This window comes from Saccopteryx bilineata, chromosome 1 (genome assembly GCF_036850765.1).
Source record: "Saccopteryx bilineata isolate mSacBil1 chromosome 1, mSacBil1_pri_phased_curated, whole genome shotgun sequence".
Lineage (NCBI taxonomy): Eukaryota > Metazoa > Chordata > Mammalia > Chiroptera > Emballonuridae > Saccopteryx > Saccopteryx bilineata.
The window spans coordinates 372258665-372280561 of record NC_089490.1 but is presented as its reverse complement, the minus strand read 5'-3'; the positions used below and the strand labels follow the sequence as shown (position 1 = coordinate 372280561).

Below are 21897 nucleotides of genomic sequence, written 5' to 3'. Positions count from 1 at the left end.
GCATTCATAGGTAATACTTTTAATACAGCCTGGCAAATAGTATATGCCATATAAGAATTTATTATTATTATTATTATTGTTGTTGTTACTGTCCCCAAATTTATACCACAACTCAGTCTATCTAATGAATCTTGACTTTGTTTCTTTATCTGTCATTTCCTGTTTCCTACCCATAACTATTCTTTCTAGAATTTTTTTAAATACTAAAGACCAAGAGGGGTAAAATCTATTTCTTCATTTCTTAAATCTTAACTGGCATTGTAATGTGTTTGATCAACAGAATGTGACAGAAATGATGTGTAGAGTTTAAGCTTCATTAAACTCATAGTTTCTGCCTTTGCTTTCCTGAATGCAGTCTTGATATGGCTGTGTCAGGAAGCAGTTCCAGCTGGTCAAGCTTCTGGAACATGAGTGAAATTCTAGCCAACAGCCATCACCAACTACCAAATGTGGCAGTGAGACCATCTTGAACCTTTTCACCCAGCTGACCTTTCAGTTGATTTCAATCCCACGAGAGCCCAGGGGAAACAAGTAGAGTCTCATAATTTTGAAGATTGGTTGGGTGGGTGATTTTTAAGTCTATGAGTTTTACGGAAGGTATTACACAATAATAGCCAACTGATTTAAATGCTGTGATATGCAGTGAGATTTCAAGATCAAGATATGCATCTATGCTATTTTATCATATGTTTTTATTATATTCCACTTAGACAGTTTATAATTAGTTTCATCATGCTATTTCTACTTCAGTTAATGTTATTTTCTTCATTTTCTTATCATTCACTAATAAATCTAGTTTGTTATTTTGTTATTATTTACCCTGAGTATTAGTTTAGAGGCTGGTGACTAACTGCTCTCTCGTTTTTCTTGGACTTATCAAACTAAATCACTTCTAAACTCCTTACCTCTCTTTAATTCAAACCTTTTCAGTATATAATGCACAGGATATTACTTTTATATAACTTCTTTTATAGTGGTTTTGAGCATCATAGATTATTTTTTGGTAAATTTCCTTTCTTTTATTTCTTCTTTAAATTGCATGATGGTATCATAACAGTCACATTTAAATTTTGAGAAATTAGATGTATAGGTATAAGATATCATAATTGAATTTTATTTTAGCATAGTAAATGATTTACAAAATGTTTGTTGTGAAATAGATATTTAGAGTTTGATAGGGTCTGAATCAATGTTATAACACCTTTTAGGTCGTTGTAAAGACTGGCTTTTACTCTCTGTGACAGGGGTCATTACAGAGTTTGGGCAGAGGTGTGACATGATGTGATTTGTATTTTGAGTATTACATTTAACTGGATCTTGAGAATGATTATAGCGTTTTGACTGTTGAAGCAGGATGTCTAATTAGGAGGCTACTGTAGGCAAGAGATGATGGTGTTACAGTGGCAACAGAGGAGAGGATGCAAGTAAATATCAGGGGGTAGAACACAGGATTATCTTATTAACTGGATCCGGAAAGTGAGGGAGTAAAGGACAGCTCCATATTATTTGGGCTTGAACCAACATTAAAAATAAACTTACAAATTCTTGAGATGGAAAAGAATGTGACTAGAGCAGTTTTGGGGTTTTGAAAATAATTGAACATGATGGTAAGTAAACATTACCTGTGTAAGCCAGAAACATTCACCTTTTCTGTTAAACTTTCATTCTATTTTTTATGGTAGTAACAGTTATAGACACACCAATAATGGCCATTGAAACACACTTCAGGAGTTCATGCGTTCTTTCCGATGTGAAATTATGCAGTTGGAACAGTCTCTCTTATGTCATGGATGAGAAACCGGAGGCTCAGATCTAAGAGGGAGATAGTGGCAAAGCTCAAACTATAATTCAAGGAGTCTTATTTCTGATCCAGTTCTTTTTTTTATCTATATTTTTCTTTATAATATCTTTCTATATTGATTTAAGGTAGAAAAACTATGAAACAGACAAATAGAAGATTTAGAATATGAAGCTTCCACAACAGAGAATAATTAAAGATTTTGTAAAAAAAAAAGGGAGACATGATCAAAGTCCCTTTTCAGAGAATCAATATGACTCGATGTGTGATTGATAGAACAGCTGGGAGGCATTGGAATTCAGGAGATTGATTAGGCAACTCCTGAAGTCATCTGGGAAAGCTAAAATAAAGGCCTGAAGTAAATTTGGGAGCAGTGGGTAATATGAAAGAAAACAATGGTTCAGTATTTCCAGTAGGAAATCCCTGAGTAGAACGCCAGAATACCCACACTTTCTTTTTCCCAAGCAACCTACTTATCCTCCCTGACCATCATGAGAAGCTAGAGCAAGAACTGAACTTTAATATATATATTTTTGACATTACACAATCAATGTTTTTGTCCTGTTATGCCAAAGTATATATAGCATAAAATCACATTATAAATCCAAAGCACTTAACTCAGAGGAAATACCAAATAATGAAACCTTAGTAGCTCTATGTATAAGTCACTGACTTTTGTATGTCCTTTATTCTTTCTAGTACTTACAACTACGATTCAACAAAGTAGTTCGCTATGCAGCAACAGTCACATACATTGTGCAGACGGTAAGGAGTAGGGGGGCTGTGGATATGAATTTGTGGGATGACAAGCCATGGGTTCATGACAGAGGGTAGTTAACTCAGTTAAAAGAGAGACTTAATCCTAAGAAGAAACTAGACTAACAGTTTTAAGATATGCGATCACACAAAGATTTGTCCATTGCGCATACCATATATGTATGTATGTATATATATATATAGTTAATAACAAAGGAAACAGTACATATATCATAAACTGCTAAGAAAAACAAAAGCATTTTCTTAAAATTGATTTTAACTTATTTAACCTGTACAAGTTTCTTTGGGTGTGAAGATATGAAATGGTCTGTTAACAGATTTAAAAATAGAAAAATAGCAGAGTTGAACCAGAAATACTTGTTTTGTTGAAAATAGTTTGAAGATAATATTTCCAAGCCAATACCGCCGCTTTGCTTTTTTGGACTCCGTGCCTACCTCCCAGGCTCTGGGGCGCCACCATGCGGCCACCAGCTGGCCTGTGGCACAACGTTGGTGCATTTCATACTACTCACGAAGTACTTTCCTCTCAAAGATAACCCTTCTCCTGTTTCTTAATCAAAACTCCCAAGGAGGGACTGAAGAGTTTGAGAGAGAAAAGGTGGAAAACGATGCTCCTTGACCTGTTAGAAGGTACATGCACTGTGTAGATAACCCATGTTGTTAGTCTTCTCTGCACAGGACTTCCTCCTCACAGATAATACTTTCCATCCTCACTTTAAAATCCAGATATTACCAGCTGCTGAAACATATTTGGGTCATTGTGATATGTGCATGGATGGAAGGGGTAGAGGGAAAGTGAACTAAAAACTTGACTTGAAGCCCCCCTTTTTTTTATCTTTTAGAAATATACCAAATCTCAAAATTTGCAGCAATCTTAAAAGCCCAAACCTATCATACCTCCATCTAAAGTTTATATCCCTTCTTCAAACTAGTTAAAGTAGTCAACAACTTCAAAATTAGAGTGGACGGGAGTGAAATGCTTGGTGAACAGGTGGAAGGAAAAATGTCTCGAAGGTCAATAAAGAACTTTCTAGGCAGCTCATCTTTCCACGTCACGTTTCTCAGCATTCACCCAGTTCTTGTTCCCCTCCCAGATTCTCTACACGGGAGTGGTGGTGTATGCTCCGGCGCTGGCGCTCAATCAAGGTGAGTTCTCAGCACTTCCCTGAGTTCATTCCACTCTTTTATGCCTGCATTCCTGCCTTGAGAAATATACATAAAACACATTCCTATGTGTTATAGGAGACATTCCTATAGTTAGGGTGCTCTCAATTACTGGAGGAGTTAAAATATAAAGCTCTAAAAATTGAACATTGAAAGTAATGCAAACAATGAGTTACTTGATGTTGCCCACCCACATGGTTACAAATACAGTTTGTTTGTTTGTTTGTTTTTTATAATCACTGCAGTAATGACAGTTTTGGTATTGTATACCCACAACCACTAAGTAAGGTTATCTATAATATTCTGTGCTTTCATGAAATAGGTAATCTGAGTATAAGAATAAAAGGTGCTGACTGACCAGGCAGCGGCACAGTGGATAGAGTGTCGGACTGGGATGAAGAGGACCCACGTTTAAAACCCCAAGGTCACTGGTTTGAGCGTGGGTTCATTTGGCTTGAATGGGCTCACCTACTTGAGTGCAGTGTCATTGACTTGAGCGTGGGATCATAGACATGACACCATGGTCACTGGCTTGAGCCCAAGGTTGCTAGCTTGAGCAAGGGGTCACTCACTCTGCTGTAGCAAGACACATATGAGAAAGCAATCAATGAACAACTGAGGTGCTGCAAAGAAGAACTGATGCTTCCCATCTCTCTCCCTTTGTGTCTGTCTGTCCCTATCTGTCCTTCTCTCAGTCTCTCTCTCTCTCTCTCTCTCTCTCTCTCACACACACACACACACACACACACACACACACAGAATGAAAGGTACCTATAGTAATTACTTCATGACTTATACTTGACTTTTTTGAAGGAATAGAATCCTGGAAACAAAAAAAAAAAAAAAGTAAAACAAATTTCATACTGATATGATATTGGAAGTTCTCAATATTCAATTTAATTATGCTATCTAAGTTATATTGAGAAATATAAGTTCATGGCTGATGTTTAATTGGTTTCAAAGTACTTGACTAACCTTGTTAAGAAAAAAACAAACACAAATAATTAGTGCAGCTTGGAAGCTGCAGAATTTTAGGAGGAAAAAATTAGCTTTTAACATTGCACAAAATTTATAAACTGAGTTTATCTACAATAATGTAATAAAATAATCTCTATCAGAGTTGAGAAAGCTTAAGAGAAAACTGAAATTTGACTTCCATTTGCCCATAAAGAACAATGACAAGAATATTGTGACTTTTTCTTTGTAAAGCTTGCTCTTTTGCAATTCTCAGGAAAATTTCTTTCAATATTTTTTCCCTCTTTTTAGTGACGGGGTTTGATCTCTGGGGATCTGTATTTGCAACAGGAATTGTTTGCACATTTTACTGCACTCTGGTAAGTATCTAGCTGTGAAAAAGGATTAGCACTATCTTCTAATACAGGATAAGGGCATCTAAATATAGCAGAAGTTGCTATTCCAAAATTAAATATAAGCTGGTGTATCTGTTATAGTTTTCAAAGAAAAGTGCTGATGTTTCATTTAAAATTATTTTTGGTATCAACTTTTAGTGGAATTTAAGCTCTGAGATCATTTGAGAAAGCCACAGCAAAGAGAAGATTTAATGAATAAAATACCTCCTTGATCAGGGGATTAGGTGATTCAATGCGTCTGAGAAAAAAAATTGCTCATTAATAGTAATTATAAACCATGGGTAGAATATATACTTCAATGTCTAATGGTTGAGAAATAACAAAACACATGTGTGGGGAAAATAGCTGTGTCAGGCTTGCTCACTGGTTTTCCCGCTGCAAGCACTTTGTGCAGTTAGTGCAGGAGCATGTGACAGCACTATTGTAAGGATATAAGTGCTTCCCCTTGGGGGAGATTAGATCAGGTTGTGCCTACCACTGAGAGGTGTGGTTGGTTTCCTGATCCCTTGTCCTCTGCTTTGAAAAGCAGATTTTCCTTTGTTTTTTTCCTCCCTCCCTCCCTCCCTCCCTCCCTCCCTCCCTCCCTCCCTCCCTCCCTCCCTCCCTCCCTCCCTCTCTTCCTCTCTTCCTCTCTTCCTCTCTTCCTCCCTTCCTCCCTTCCTCCCTTCCTCCCTTCCTCCCTTCCTCCCTTCCTCCCTTCCTCCCTTCCTCCCTTCCTCCCTTCCTTCCTTCCTTCCTTCCTTCCTTCCTTCCTTCCTTCCTTTCTTCTTTCTTTCTTTTGGCTTGCCTGTCTTTGCAAGCCTCCAATAAATTGGCATGGCTCACCATTTTCCGGCTCCACAGTTCCTTTACTATCTGCCTGAATTCAGTGTGAATCTGCATGGCCTCGGCCACCAGCCTTACAGCATGTATGAGTAATCAATGACGGCTGGTATTATGTAAACCTCAGCATTCCAAGCTTTGCTTTTGTCTCTTATTTATGGATATGCTATGATTACATTTAATATTTGGCTTTACACATTCTCAGTCTTTAGCCAAGGCCCCTGGGTGGTATTGGGAACATATTTATATAATTGCTACACTTAGTTTAATTCAACAAACACTCACTGAGCACCTATTATTTGCCATGCCCTGCCATGGAAATCTTTATTCTTCTTAGTCATTGGCATCATATGCAGAGATTATAAGTAACCAGTTAAGAATATAGCAAGGATTCCCAGGTAGTTGGCTTCTCTTTACTCATTTTAAGAGAAAAATAAAGTACTTAATATAGGATTATATAGCACACTTACATGTATTTTGGCATTACGTGCATACCACATACTCTTTTACCATATGTCATGAGAAGGTACAATTTAAAAATGCTCTTGTTTTTCTGTTTTCATACTTGCAAATCCCACCATTTGTTAACACTACAGAGTGTTATCAGAATGTGTTTCCCTTCCATTCTCACTACCATACCATTCTATTCCAGATGCACAACTCCTCCCCAAAAATAGCATTGAAGTAAAACAATTGTTTATTTATAATTGTGTATTTAGCAATAAGATGTTTCAGGAGCTGACTGTCAAAAACCAAGAGAATTTACTACTAATATATCTTCCCCTGAGAAAAATCTAGAATGTTGTGGGAAGAGGAAAAATTATTTCATTTTAGATAAAAGATGTAATAAGATAATAAAAGAGTAAACATTTAATAAATCTAGTAAATGATTTTTGATATTTAATAATAATTTAGAATATAGTGTAACTTATATATCTAATTTTATATTATATATCATACTTTATAATATTTAAAAATTTAATAATAATTATTATTGTTATATGCAATTTGAGGATTAAGAAAAAAAATAATCCCCAATTGGACACAATAGTCTGTAAAATCAGAAAGAGAGTTATCAGACTGGATGATTTTATAATTCTGGAATTGACATTTCTTAAATTTTAGAATCTAAAAATTTCATGGCAAAATTTCAAGGGGACTCATTTAAATGAAATGGTCAAAGTGGAAAATGGAATTAAAACAAACAACTCTCCTCCTCAAAACTTCAACTGATTTAAGCAAAAGAAGAAAAAAGAAAAAAAAAGTACATAGAGAAAGTAGAACAAAAAGTAAGATGTCAGAAAGAATTCTGGATATTTTAATAATGACAATAAGCTAAAATGGGCCAAATTTACTACTTCTTAATTGGTTTCATTGTTTCCTTCCACCCTAATGCCTGTTAAATTAAGCTTAAAACATCCATTTCTTCATGCCACTTGACTGACCTAATTCTTTTCTTGCTTCCCATTGTTTACAGGAGAAAGTATAAGCTTCCTTAGCTTAGTGTTGAAAATCTTTCATTATGTGAAAAATTCGCCCATCTACTCTCTTCCCACACCTCCTTTTCTTCTCTCCACCTCTCGCCAGGTGAGGCCGCCATGTCACCAAAATGGTGATTTATTCATCTAACACTTTTGCTCATATGTGTAATGTAGGGTTTTTTTTTAATTACCTTTTAATTCAAACTTCAGAAGAAATGATGGGACAACCCCCATATCATATTTCTCTTCAAGATGAAGATGATACCTGTTATCTTTTCACACAAGTTCTTGACACTCTGGAGGAGTAGTAACAAAGGAAGATAATTCTATTGTTTATTGTTAAAAAATACCCTGTCTTTTCACTCTCATAGTGCTATTCATTTTCAAAGCTCTTTTAAATACATCATTTCATTGAATTTCCCAATTTGCTCATTCCACCTTCACTATGGTCTTAAGGGATTTTATGCCTGGATTATTCCAGCAGCCTCTTTCTCTTTTCTTCTTGTCCACATGTTCTCAACTAAAATTGTACATTAAAATCACTTGGGGAAATTTCAAAAAAACACTGAGGACCTTAATTTATTTGGAATCCCTGGGGATAGGTCTCAGACATTGTTTGTTTGTTTTTAGTTTCTCCAAGTGACTCCAAAGAGAAGCGAGGTTTATAACCTCCTCCCTACCCTCTTGTCTAATCGCACTATCCTGTGTTCTACCGTTAAACTCATTCTTCAGAAACTCTGGTTTGCTCAGCTCACTCTTTGACCATCCTCTAGCTCTTAAAACACCTTTCTTCGTGAATATATGGTTTATCATGCTCCCTAGTTATTTTCTTCCCTCTAAATATTCCACCATCTCCGCTTTCAAAAATGTATTCACTGTTACTAGTTTGACAAAAAGAAATCTCAGGTTGCCCCAGCCAGATCTGAGTGATTACCCTGAATTTCCTTACTTTTTCCTCACATATATTTAATGCATCACAAGCTATGTTGATTTCACCTCCCAAATTTCTTTAAAACCAGCAACTTCTTTATACCTTTGCTTGACTTCCAGCTGTTGTCATTTTTGCACACGGGCTACTGAAACAAACTCTGAGCAGGTCTCTCAACTCCTCTTCTTCTATGGTCTTTGCAATCCATTGCCTACACAACCACCTCTACAACTACTATGAAACAAACAAAAGCTTTCATCATAAAAATCTATTTAGTGCTCTCTTATTGCTCTTGAGAAATTATTTAAGTGGCCTTGTCAAAATCTGTGTGTTCTGCCCTCTAGAAAATCCAGCAACTTCCCTTTGGGCACTCTCTGCATCCCTTGATCTGTCCATTCTAACTTTCTTTTACTTCTCCAGGTAGCCACACCTCCCCCTGCTTCACTCAGGCTGCTCCGCTCTCTGCTTTGTCCCCTGTACCTGGTACATCACTACTCACTCTTTAGAACTTAGCTCCAATGATACTTTCTCAAGGCCCAAGTCAGGGTACCCTGCTATATGCTACAATAGAACTTATCCTTTTAAACTGTACTCTCCACCATTTTAAATAAAAAAAACTATGTTATTGTCTAATATCTGCTTCTGCCACTGGATTATAAACTGAATTAAAGAAGAAATTTATCTCCTGAGTCCCATGCTTTACATCATACTTGATCCATAAAAGGTACTCAACAACTGTGCTGAAAAAAAGAAGAAAAAGGAACAAAGGGAAGGAAGGAAGGAAGGAAGGAAGGAAGGAAGGAAGGAAGGAAGGAAGGAAGGAAGGAAGGAAGGAAGGAAAGAAGGAAGGAAGGAAGGAAGGAGGGAAGGAGGAAGGAAGGAAGAAAAGAAGGAAGCAAGAAAAGAAGGAAGGAAAGAAGATAGATAGATCATATTAGCAGAGTTAGAAACATTGCAGGCTTCATTTTTAGAACTCACACCTGTTCTCTCCATTTCAGGGAGGACTGAAAGCAGTGGTGTGGACAGATGCATTTCAGATGGTTGTCATGGTTGTGGGCTTCTTAACTGTGCTCATTCAAGGATCAGCTGAAGTTGGTGGGTTTCACAAGGTGCTGGAGCGATCATCAAATGGATCTCGACTAAATATATTTGAGTATGTCTAATGCTCTTTTTTTACATTTTACACAGATTTAGCTGCATGACCTAATCCCCTAAATAAAAGCCTTTGTTCACTCACTTCTCTCTGCCTTACAGTTTTGATGCAGATCCTCTCAGGCGGCACACTTTTTGGACAATCTCAGTGGGAGGAACTTTTACCTGGCTTGGGGTCTACGGCGTTAACCAGTCAACCATCCAGCGATGCATTTCTTGCAAAACAGAAAAACATGCCAAGCTGTAAGTTATTAATAAAGAAACATTTCTATGTGTTTTCCGCCCTTATTGGGGACTTACTACATGCTTCCCAATGTTGTGTCTATATAAAAGAAACAGAAAAACAGAAAGATTCATTTAACCCTTCAAACAATTTTTTTTTTTTTTTACAGGGACAGAGAGAGAGTCAGAGAGAGGGATAGATAGGGACAGACAGACCGGAACGAAGAGAGATGAGAGGCATCAATCATTAGTTTTTTGTTGCGGCACTTAGTTGTTCATTGATTGCTTTCTTATATGTGCCTTGACCATGGGCCTTCAGCAAACCGAGTGACCCCTTGGTCGAGCCAGCAACCTTGGGTCCAAGCTGGTGAACTTTGCTCAAACCAGATGAGCCCATGCTCAAGCTGGCGACCTCGGGGTCTCGAACCTGGGTCCTCCACATCCCAGTCCTACGCTCTATCCACTGTGCCACTGCTTGGTCAGGCCCAACAACATTTTGAGGCATATATTACCATTCCCATCTCAGCAAGGAAGTGGAAGGGTTGGGCTTTGACATGTCTCTCAGCAATTCATCAACTGCCTCCATTGCCTGAGAAATTACTAGGTTAAATCAGGTGCTGTGGGTAGCTATGGAGAGGTCAACAGCACAAATTTCTTAGTTTCTGAAATAAGATGACCCTTATCACTTATTTATTTTAGCATGTGATTTCTTCAACTGTTTCTCTTTTGATGAATATACCTTTAAAAGTTTCAAAGAGAGATTTAAAAAAAAAGAAAGAAAACCCAAGCTAATGATGCAGGTCACAGTAGGGCATTAGGTGCTCTAAGTCCTATCATGATATCCCTGCCAGGCTTGCATCCTCTGGAGGACTCCAACAGGCACACAACTTGTCAACCCTTTCTAAACCCTGCACGTGAGCCCATGCTGGGGACCAAAGGAAGCTATACACTCTTTTACAAAACTGGTAGAGATAAACTAGCATGGCATCCAGAATGGGCAAATCATCCTCCTTGCTTTTGTCCAAAGTTCCAGCCTCCCCTGACTTGTCGGGATGCCTGCAACTGTTCTTCCAGTGTAAAACAAGCTGCTGAATATTTCCACACCAGATGTCAAAGTACTTTCAATACACTGTCTTATTTAGACCAAACAAAATATAAAGTTGTTGGAACACGGTTCACCATTTTATAACTTGAATTCTAAAAGGGAGTATATACTTTATATATTTCACACATTCTCAGAAGGGAGAAGTAAAAGCATTAGCTACTGTTTCAGCAATGCACTAGTAACCGATTTATATCCTACAACAATGAATAATATTACCCCTCCACACTGATGATCATCACTCTATCAAATAGCTGAAGTACTGAAAAAGTATTGAAGATCAAATGCGTCTTTGATCTTAAAATTTGTAAAAATTAAATTTCATTTAAAGTCTGCTTTAAAATAAATTGGAGTTGAAGGTAGAGTTTAGCATTTAAGACTGTCGGGAGAAAATGGAGCTATGAGGGTAAGAGGAGTGGATGTGGGTGATCAGGGTCCTTTCCACCACCACCTCCTCTCACAGCTAAGATGAGTACGTCCACACACAGTCACTTACTTTCCATTCCTACTGCCTTTGTTTATTTTCTCTGTATTTACTACATTTAAGTTAATGTTATTTAGTTAGCTCATTTCAGTGGTTATTACTTATCTCTAATCCCAGAATAACACCTCCATGTGGGTGGGCTCTGTGTACTCACTGCTATATCCCAAGTACTCAGAAGAAGATAGTAAGTACATAACATTTGCCTGAATGGAGGGACAGACAAGAGTACAACCAAAGCAATCCATAGGTATTGATCACTTGTGTATCAGTTATATTCCCAAAGGCTATCATCTCTCATTCAAGCCCCTTCAAACAAAAACAAACAAATAAAACTCAAAGATAAACATTATTAGGCAAATCCAAAGGAAATAACTAGAAATAGGAACCTTTGCTGATGTACATAATGTACAATAAAAACCTATAGATGGAAGAGTTATGTAGCATGTTTACTTCATAAAAGAATACTTGGACTTAAGGGTTTTCTGAACCTGGACAGCACCAGTTGTAGGGGACTTTGAAATAAATGTGTGACCTTACAGTAGAATGTAGAATGCATTTAATTCCCTTCAAACAATGACTGGATTCAAGATAATGCCCAGTGTTGTTGCTCTTGGTCCCCTGCGACTAGAGTCTGAGATTATTCATTCTCTCAGACCAATGTCAGGCTAGCTTACTTTTCAGCCTTTTCTGAGATTCATAAAAAAGAGTAATATTTTGACTCTCAAAAGATACAATATAATCGTGGAATACTGCAAAATTATATGCATAATTAAAATTAAGCATATCTGTGCATTGTAGATTAAAACAAATTACTCCAAAAATATGAGTAAAATGACCTTGGGCTTTTTATATAATACTTTCTATTGTCATTTTTAAAAATTTAACTTCAAATCTTATCTGAATTAATCTCCAAAGTGTGTATTTCCAAAACTTGTCTATGTCTACATTCATCTCCTGATTCCTCCAGAAGAAAAGATGTTAAAATGTATGTTGGCTTTTTGACAATTTCATGAGTTGCGTGGGGGAAATATCACTTGAGTTATATATGAATGATTGTTATGTAAAATTTTATCTGAAAAAGTAGATCTCACACCACACTTGATGCTTTACAGAAAAACTCCCAATTTCCAAGAAAATCTATCAAAAATATACTTCATTCGATTTTGTAGTTAGTTAAAAAATGTAATGTACTCAATGTTCCACCCTTGAAAAGGCAAAAGTATAAAATTTAATAATTCTTGAAGGCTGTAGGATTTTATTTTAAAGCAAAAAGGCCCACCAAAACTTTACTCGATTCTTTGATGATGACCTTCCCACACTGTAATATGACCTAAAAGCTTCCAACAGACCCATGTGTTCTTTTCTAGAGCCTTGTACTTCAACTTGGTGGGTCTCTGGATCATTGCCATATGTGCTGTCTTCTCTGGCTTAATCATGTATGCTTACTTTGAAGACTGTGACCCTTTGACTTCTGGCACTGTCTCTGCACCAGACCAGGTATGGGTTCCCTTGGGGCCTATGGGAACAGCTAAAATGAATGTGCTTCTAGCTATTGATGGGAAACGTGGGGACTTCCTCTTTTCTAGCTGGAGCTATAGCCACTTTCCACACCCCAAAGACTAGATTTCTTTCTTTTCTTCTTGGGTGATATCAATACACCTTAGGTTTTAATATGAGGAAGTGAACATAAAAAAAGAAAATACATCACCTTTCCCTTGAAGACAAGGCCAGGAGGTAGGGCAAAGTTGTGGAGGGAGGGAGGTACAATTGAACTAAACGGTTTGGTTGTCAATGTTATTATTTTTTTTTAAGTGAGAAGAAGGGAGATAGAGAGACAGACTCTCACATGCACCCTAACTGGGACCCACTTGGCAACCCCTATTTGGGCTGAAATTTGAAATCAACCAAACTATCCTCAGTGCTTGGGGCTGACACTCAAACCAATGAAGCCCACTGACTGCAAGAGGGAAAGAGAGAGAGAAGGGGGAGAGGGAAAGAAAGAGAAGTAGATGGCTGCTTCTCTTGTGTGCCCTGATGGAATCAAACACAGGACATCCATATGTCAGGCCAACACTCTAACCACTGAACCAACCAACCAGGGCCTTGTGCTATTTCTAACTCTTTTCTATAAATCTCAAGGTTGAATAATAATATTTTCATCTCCATTTCAAATTGAACAAAGTGACACATTTCTTTAGTGCTTCTGCTTATGTCTTCTCATCATAGCTTAAACAACACGACCCTGATATCATGCATTTAACATTCTCTTAAAATCTTCCTTTGTGGACAATATGTTCAAGAGCAAAAGTCATATCCTCTCTTTTTTTCTATATATTCAATTGTCTTAGCCTCTATCCCATGCAGGCTTCTCTCTCACAAATCTGAATACAGAGTAGAATAACATCGAGAGTCTCTGAAGACCTGTTTTAAGTGTTCTTTTTCCCTCCGGGATTTAATTGCAACATTTAAGGGTAAACAGGCAAGAAAATACCACACATTGCAAACAGAAGAACAAAAATTTAAAGTTTCTAAACCTTCTAAAGTTCATCCAATCATTTTCTCTAATACCGACTGTCTCTTTTCTATTCCTTCCCCTCCGCGATGGCTGGAACTCTGGTCCATGTAATTGAACTGATCATAGTCTCACTTGCTAGCATGTAACAACCTTAGTCCCTGCAAATTTCTCTATTATTATTAATTTTGTCTTTTTTTCACCTTCTTTTGCTAAAAAGCTACATTCCCACGTTTCAGACATTGCCAGCAAGACCACTGATCTATCTTGTTTGTCTCCTCTTCAGCTGATGCCATACTTTGTCATGGAGATATTTGCCACCATGCCTGGACTACCAGGGCTTTTTGTGGCTTGCGCCTTCAGTGGAACTCTGAGGTTAGTGTGTGTGCTGACGACCCTCTGCTATGATGATAAAATGATGGTGGTAATAATCATGAGGACTTACTGAGGACTTACTGTTTGTGAACTGCCCTGCTAAATGCTTTCTTTGTCTTTGCTCATTAGCTGTTCCACTATATATATAAAACTAAATCTTTACTCATATTATCATCAGTTTATAAAAAAGAAAACTGAAATTTAGCAAGTCAGATAACTTACCCATGGTGACATAGTAAACTGCAGAGGCAAGATATAAACCTAGGCCCGCCCTTATATTAGACCTCTCTGTTTATTTTCTCAATTTGTCTGATGCCAACAACCCCCATATTTTCATGTCACAAGACGGCTCACCCTGGTAGCATTTATCATTTAGTTGCAATATATTTCTGCAGATCTATCCTTTGCAATCAATTCTCCCTGTTTTCATGAGCATGCTCAGGTAGCCAATAACTTCTATCCTCCACATGTAAACATTCTAAACACGTAATTATTCATACATTTATTCCGATGAATATTTTAGGTTTATATTATGCCAGGCACAATTGGTGACAGTGGGGATATAGGAATACTGTGGAAAACAAGATGACATTGCCCTCATGTCAAGTTTGCATTCTAATTGACAGGGAAGATGGACAATATATAAGTGAACAAAATAAACAAGATATAATTTGACAATGAAAAATAATACAAAGGAAATTACAGAGCAGTATACGAGAAAGAGGTGAGGCCTAAGGTTTCTGCTTCTAATAAGTTCTTTAGGGACCTCCTCTTTGAGCTGACTCTTGTGTTAAGATCTAAACTATGCAAAGAAGCCAGCTATATAAAGAGCACAAGCAGGAAAGTTTACAGGCAGGGGAAAGAGCAAATTCCAAAGCTCTCTGAAGAGAAACTGCATGTAATATTTTAAGAACAAAGAGATGAATTAAAGCATAAGAGACTGGGAGGAGAGCAGATGGTGATGAGTTTGAAGAGGTGAGCAAGTGTCAGATCATGAAGAGTCTTTATGGAACAGTAAAGAGTTTGCATTTCGAATTAAATGAGAAGGCATTAGAAGGTTTGAAACAAGAGAATGTGTGATGTCATACAATAGAAGACTCAGTCTTCTATGTGGAGAAGAGACTGTAATAAAAGCATGCATGTTGGAAGTGAGTGACCTGTTAGGAGGCATTTGTCTTAATTTAGGTGAGAGATGATAGTGACTTGGAGAAGGGTAGGGACAACGGTGTTGAGAGAAATGCACTAAAACTTAAAAATAGTGCTATTGTTTCCCTTTAAGCGAGACCATCTGCCTTTACGAATCATAGATCAGCTGGTGGCAAAAGTCTTATTTCCCTTCCCAGAGCTCAATTGCAAAGAATCAATTACAGGATTGGTTAAAGGCCAATTTTAACATAGTGAATTGATCAGGGTCAAAATGCAAACAGTACCAGAGGATAAAATTAAAAACTTTAGATCTTATCCTTCAAATCCCTTGTCTCATCTTACAAAATTAACCCTTATTAATAATTTTTTGTTAATAAATTATGGTCTTTTATGCACTTTCGTGTATAAAAAAGAGAACACATTGTATATACTGTTTTATTTCTTTCAGTTAATATAATTTAAAAATATTTCTATATTGGTAGGTCTAGCTTATTCTTTTTTGATCTACTATAACTTCATTGACCATGTTTTAATGCAAGTCATAACTAATGATGCTTATGTCTTAGTTTGTTTAGTCCGTTATAACAGAATACCATAGACTAGGTGTCTTGTAAACAATGAAAATTTATTTCTCACAGTATTCAGGACTAAGAAGTCTAAGATCCAGACACCGGCAAATTCAAGTGGGTCTGCTGAGAACCTACTTTTTGGGTAAAACATGGCTGTCTTCTTGTTGTGTCCTCACATGGTAAAAGGGATGATGGAGTTTTCTGTGGTCTTTTTCTAATGATCTCTCACTAATCCCATTCATGAGGGCTTCACCCTCATGACCTAATTATGTCCCAAAGAATCCACATCCACATACCATCTACTGGGGCTAAGTAGTGAACACAAATATTCAGTCCAGAGCACACTCTATTGTATGTCTTTGTGAAATAGGCTACAGTCCAAGAAGTAAATTACTGTGTCAAAATACATATATATTTTTTTTACAGTGACAGAGAGAGAGTCAGAAAGAGGGATAGATAGGGACAGACAGACAGGAACAAAGAGAGATGAGAAGCATCAATCATTAGTTTTTCGTTGCGACACCTTAGTTGTTCATTGATTGTTTTCTCATATGTGCCTTGACCGTGGGCCTTCAGCAGACCGAGTCACCCCTTGCTCGAGCCAGCGGCCTTGGGTCCAAGCTGGTGAGCTTTGCTCAAACCAGATGAGCCCGCACTCAAGCTGGTGACCTCAGGGTCTTGAACCTGGGTCCTCCGCATCCCAGTCCGACGCTCTATCCACTGCGCCACCGCCCAGTCAGGCAATAATACATATTCACTTAAACTTTTCATGGGCATTATTACTAAATTGACCTCCAAAAGTTTGTACTATTCTATATACTGAAAAGAAAACTTTTCCCTCATACTACTGTCACTATTAGGTACTATAAAACTGTTAAACTTTCCAGTCTGATAGTTAAAAAATGATAACTAGTCTGAATGTGAATTCCCCTCATCATAAAGAGATCGATGACCTTTCCTAACTTTCATTGGCCATTTGTAGTGTTTTAATTTTGGAAAATGCCTATTCATTTTCTCAGTAAATATATATATTTTTTGGGGGGGTTTCCTCTTCATAAATGTAAAAATAATTATTTACATATGTCTTAATTTTTCTCATGTGCATTTGCTAAGTATATTGAGTTTATGGAGATTTTATTTCATATTAATTCTTTTTACACTATGGTTTCTGAGTTAATAATTTTCTCCAAAAGGCTTCTCCAACCCATGATTATAAATAAGATTATACAGACTTTATTCTAGTATATTTTGTCTTATTAAGTGTTAAAATAACTAATTATCTAGACTATACATGTAACATGAGGAATGGAGTTCTAATTTACTTACCAATTGTCCCGTTATTTTTTTAGTAAAAAAGCCATCTTGTCACCATTGACTTAAAAAGCCATTTTTAGTACATCTTACATTCTTTGATTTATTCAGGACTTTTACTGGATTCTTTTTATATTTCCTTGATCTATTTCTCTACAGTTATGCCAATAATAATTTTAACAATTGTGTTTTAAAATCTGATTTAATATTTCAAGATATTAACTACTAATCACTTTTCTTTTACAGAATTTGCTTTGAAATCTAGGTTGTTTCCTAATTATTTTCAGTTATTTCTTTAGGACTTGATCATAGGAAATCAGTGTATCTGCAAATACTTTTACATTTTTCTCTTTTTTTTAAATAGTTACACTTCTATGTTCATTCTCATATATAATTATGCTTTGAGGCCAAAGATAAACAACTGAGGGGTAGCAGAAATCCTTGTTTTATTATGCACTTTAAAGGAAATGATTCTTGGATCTTATAATTAAATATGATTTTGGGTTTTGATTTGAAGGATATTATTTATATTTTAATATATTTAAATAAAATTAGTAAATTGTAAAGAAGGACAAAAGACTTTTTTACTTTTAGGTATATTTTTATCAGGCAGAATATTGAATTTTGATAAAATTTTGGATTTTTTTTTTTTTTTTGTATTTTTCTGAAGCTAGAAACCGGGAGAGACAGTCAGATAGACTCCTGCATGCGCCCGACCAGGATCCACCCGGCACGCCCACCAGGGGGCAATGCTCTGCCCACCAGGGGGCGATGCTCTGCCCCTCCGGGGCGTCGCTCTGCCACGACCAGAGCCACTCTAGCGCCTGGGGCAGAGGCCAAGGAGCCATCCCCAGCGCCCGGGCCATCTTTGCTCCAATGGAGCCTTGGCTGCGGGAGGGGAAGAGAGAGACAGAGAGGAAGGAGTGGGGGGGGGGGTGGAGAAGCAAATGGGCGCTTCTCCTATGTACCCTGGCCAGGAATCGAACCTGGGTCCCCCGCATGCCAGGCCGACAGGCTCTACCGCTGAGCCAACCGGCCAGGGCCGAAAATTTTGGAATTTTTGAAATGGATATTTTGCCCATTTTTAACTTTCTTTTTTATTGGTTTTAGAAAAAGAGAATAGGGGAGAGAGAGGGAGAAATATAGAATCATTTATTTGTTACAATGAGTTTTTGTCTGTATGCTACCTGGATTCTCCATTGATACTTTTCTAAACTTACTTTTTCACAATCCATCCAAATCTCTATTCTCCATTAACTTAACTGAAGTAACCTACAGCTAAAGTGAAGTCGGGATGATTATCTATGCATTCATTGGCTGATTCTTGAATGTGCACTGACCAAGGATTGAACTGCAGCCTTTGTGTGTTGGGATGATGCTCTAACCAATTAAGCAACACAGCCAGGGCAAACATTTTTAACTTTTGACATATTCATATTAATATGTTGAAAAATATACAAAATAGCAACTTCTCTGAATTTGTATAATGAACTTCAACTTTTTAATGTTATAATTTTAATTTAGTGTACTGCTGAATTTTTAACTAATATTCTTTTTAGAACTGTGAATAGCACAAAGTGATATTGTTCTGTGGTGTTGGTATTAGGATCTCAAGGAAACTAAGGACAAAAACATTGAGCACTAGGTGATCAAACACAAGTGGGGGTGACAGACTAACTTTTTATTTTGTCCCTCTCTACAGAGCTTTATTTCTTTACTTTCTCTTACTTGAATGCTGACTTTCTTCACATTGGTAAAATATAGCTATTCACAAAGTAAAAAATTCCCCATTAGAAACTTGTGTGATTCCAACTTCAACAATTCCAAAAGAGGAACACCCTCAATTGCGTATATTGTAGAGAATCGACTTCTCTTATAATGTTGAGGAGGGTATTGGATTAAGGAAAGGGAAAGACAAGAGTAGAGGTAGAATAAAGAGATGGTAGTTGAAGGGGTAGGAAAAACAATTTTCTACCATCTTGTAGCAGTTTTAGAATTTGAGAAATTAACATATGGGTAATACACCTGATTACAAAAAAAACCCAACAGAGGTTCTAAAAATCTGATCCTCTGGGCCAAATTCAGCTTTTTGCTTCCTCCTTCACAATGGATTCAAGGACTAGCCATAATGTTTACTACTTTCACAAACTGACTTTGAGACATGAATGTTGGGAGAATAAGCATTTCTTTTTATTCGATCATCTCCTTTCCTTATTTGACTTCCATGGAGACGCAGATGACAGCCTTACTAGGAAACATACAACAAAACGTGATCTATAGGAGAAAGAGAATGGTATTTCAAAGGACTCAGAGCTTCAATTCCAAGATATGGGTTTTGAGAAGTTTATACTTGCTATCTTTGTCATTTAGGGATGGAACTATTGAATTTTGCATAAGATGGATCTGGAATTATTCCAACTGAAGTAACCTACAGCTAAAATTAGTGGAACTACTGCCCTGCATTGCCAAAAAAGTGTTTGCATTTTCTTTCATGCCTTTGGCACAGCTCTGTCATGTCTTCAAATGAATATGCATTCGAAGATGACAAAATAACTATAATGACCATTAATGGAAAACTTACAAATAGCTGGGCAGGCTTTGTTCATCAGTTTATTTCTTTTCTAGCACTTTTGTTTGTGGCTGTGGTTTTGCATCATGTGATTTTCATACAGTTATTGTTCTACCAGTTGAAATACACTTGGTCTTTATAAAGAATTTGGTAAACTTTCATGCTATTTTGCAAAGAACACAACTTTTGGGTCCCTGTCACCTAAGTGAGTTTTAGGGCCATGAGACTAACTGAACTTTGATTGGAAAGTCCGAGCTTTTATGAATTTAGGTCTTTACCTCCTTCCCAGTCAGATCTTTTGTCTCTTGTCCCCTTAATAACTGATGGCTCCTGGTCATTGAATGCAACAAGCTTTTAGGCATTTAATTGTATTTTTTTTGTTCTAAAACATCTTTTTGTCCATTTTGCATGGTTGTTTTAGTGTCTATCTTAATTTTTTTTTAATTCAGTGAACTGAAGAGAGGGACAGAGATAAACTCTTTCATGTTCCCATTTGGGACCCACCCAGCAAGCCCACTAGGGGGAGAAGCTGTGCCCATCTGGGGTATTGCTTTGCTGCTCAGCAACTGAGTTCTTTCTAGCGCCTGAGGTGGAGGCCATGGAGCTATCCTCAGCACCCAGTGACAGCTTACTCCAATCGAGACATGGCTGCAGGAGGAAAAGAGAGAGAGAAGTGAGAGGTGTAAAAGCAGAGGAGCACCTCTACTGTGTGACCTGACCAGGAATTGAATTCAGGACATCCACATCCAGGCTAATGCTCTACCACAGAGTTAACCCGCCAGGGCCAACCTTCATTTCTTAAGGGGATAATCGTCTAACTTCATATTGGTTAGGTGTCTGTAATACATGCTCTCATAGCAACTGGCTCTGGCTAATTTTCTTCATAACAGTTTTTAGCATTGTTATCAATTACATAATTGATAATTGGTTGTTAAGTGCCCCTGTCCCAAATGAAGTAGAAAATCTTTGTCTTTCTTGTTCACTGTTGTGTGCCTAGTTCTTAGAATGAATAAACAGATACATGAATGGTGTTAATAAAAGAATTATTAATGAATGGCAAAGGGAACTGACACCTAGGTTAGGATAGTCAGTACTTTTTGCTTCAAAGTCCAACCTAAGCCGCTAACATGAAGCCACAGCCAAGCACACACACACACACATACACACACACACATACACACATACACACACACACACACACAATCTTTCTGTTACTTCCTGCTAACTCATTTAACATCTGGTTAAGAGAAATTAGTGAGAGTTAAAACATGAAAATCTTGCTTCTTCAGTAGAGTTTCTGGAAGAATTGAAAGAGCATTAAGCAGAAAAACAGTTTTGAAGAGAGAGTAGACAGGCCATGTGGTTCCCCTGGAGGTCCAGAATAAGGGCATATGTCAGCATGTTTTCCCAGAGCCCTGTCTTGTCCATTCACCATGGAAAACGGCAGGCTGGTGGCTCAGCTTTATTTAGTTTGGACTATGTTCTCACTTTTCTCTCCCTGTAGCACCGTGGCTGCCAGCATCAATGCCTTAGCAACTGTGACCTTTGAGGATTTTGTCAAGAGCTGTTTCCCCCATCTCTCCGACAAGCTGAGCACCTGGATCAGTAAAGGCTTATGTAGGTATAGCCAATTCCATATCAATGTACATGTGGTACATGTCAAAGTCTTACGCTATTCAGGACACGAAGACGTAAATTCCTGTGAGATACATGCAGAATCTCACATAGAGATTCTGACACTTGAAACTGCACCAGGAGGGTACTAGGAAAGAATGACGAGCTAGCTTACCTTTCACCACTCTTATTCTTAACACCCTTTTGTGCTCAGCCTACAGCCATGATGACGAACCTTTTTGTAAAAAACGCCCACTTTTGCAGTGCTGGTCAACCTGGTCCCTCCTGCCCACTAGTGGGCATTCCAGCTTTCATGGTGGGCCAATCGCAGCGCCTTTGGTTGCTGTGCTACCGCCCACCATGAAAGCTGGACCGCCCACTAGTGGGCAGGAGAGTACAAGACAATTAGGTTCTTAGGTTATCCAAGCACAAGGCTTGGTGCTTGACCTCTGTGGTTCAGTCTGAGGCGCAGGACTCTTGTTTGGTCTCTGAAGTCTAAGG

At 37.6% G+C, this 21897-nt stretch overlaps 1 protein-coding gene across 1 annotated transcript in view; it reads left to right on the top strand.

Annotated features, from left to right (window-relative positions):
- The window catches only part of SLC5A12 (solute carrier family 5 member 12), a 50202-nt gene that overhangs the window by 4062 nt on the left and 24243 nt on the right, over positions 1 to 21897 (top strand). Inside the window, exons 2-9 of the mRNA XM_066253866.1 lie at positions 2498 to 2563; positions 3670 to 3721; positions 5006 to 5073; positions 9339 to 9493; positions 9595 to 9735; positions 12668 to 12797; positions 14099 to 14187; positions 21287 to 21399. Coding sequence (XP_066109963.1) covers positions 2498 to 2563; positions 3670 to 3721; positions 5006 to 5073; positions 9339 to 9493; positions 9595 to 9735; positions 12668 to 12797; positions 14099 to 14187; positions 21287 to 21399 — 814 coding nt within the window. The remainder of the gene's footprint in view (positions 1 to 2497; positions 2564 to 3669; positions 3722 to 5005; positions 5074 to 9338; positions 9494 to 9594; positions 9736 to 12667; positions 12798 to 14098; positions 14188 to 21286; positions 21400 to 21897) is intronic.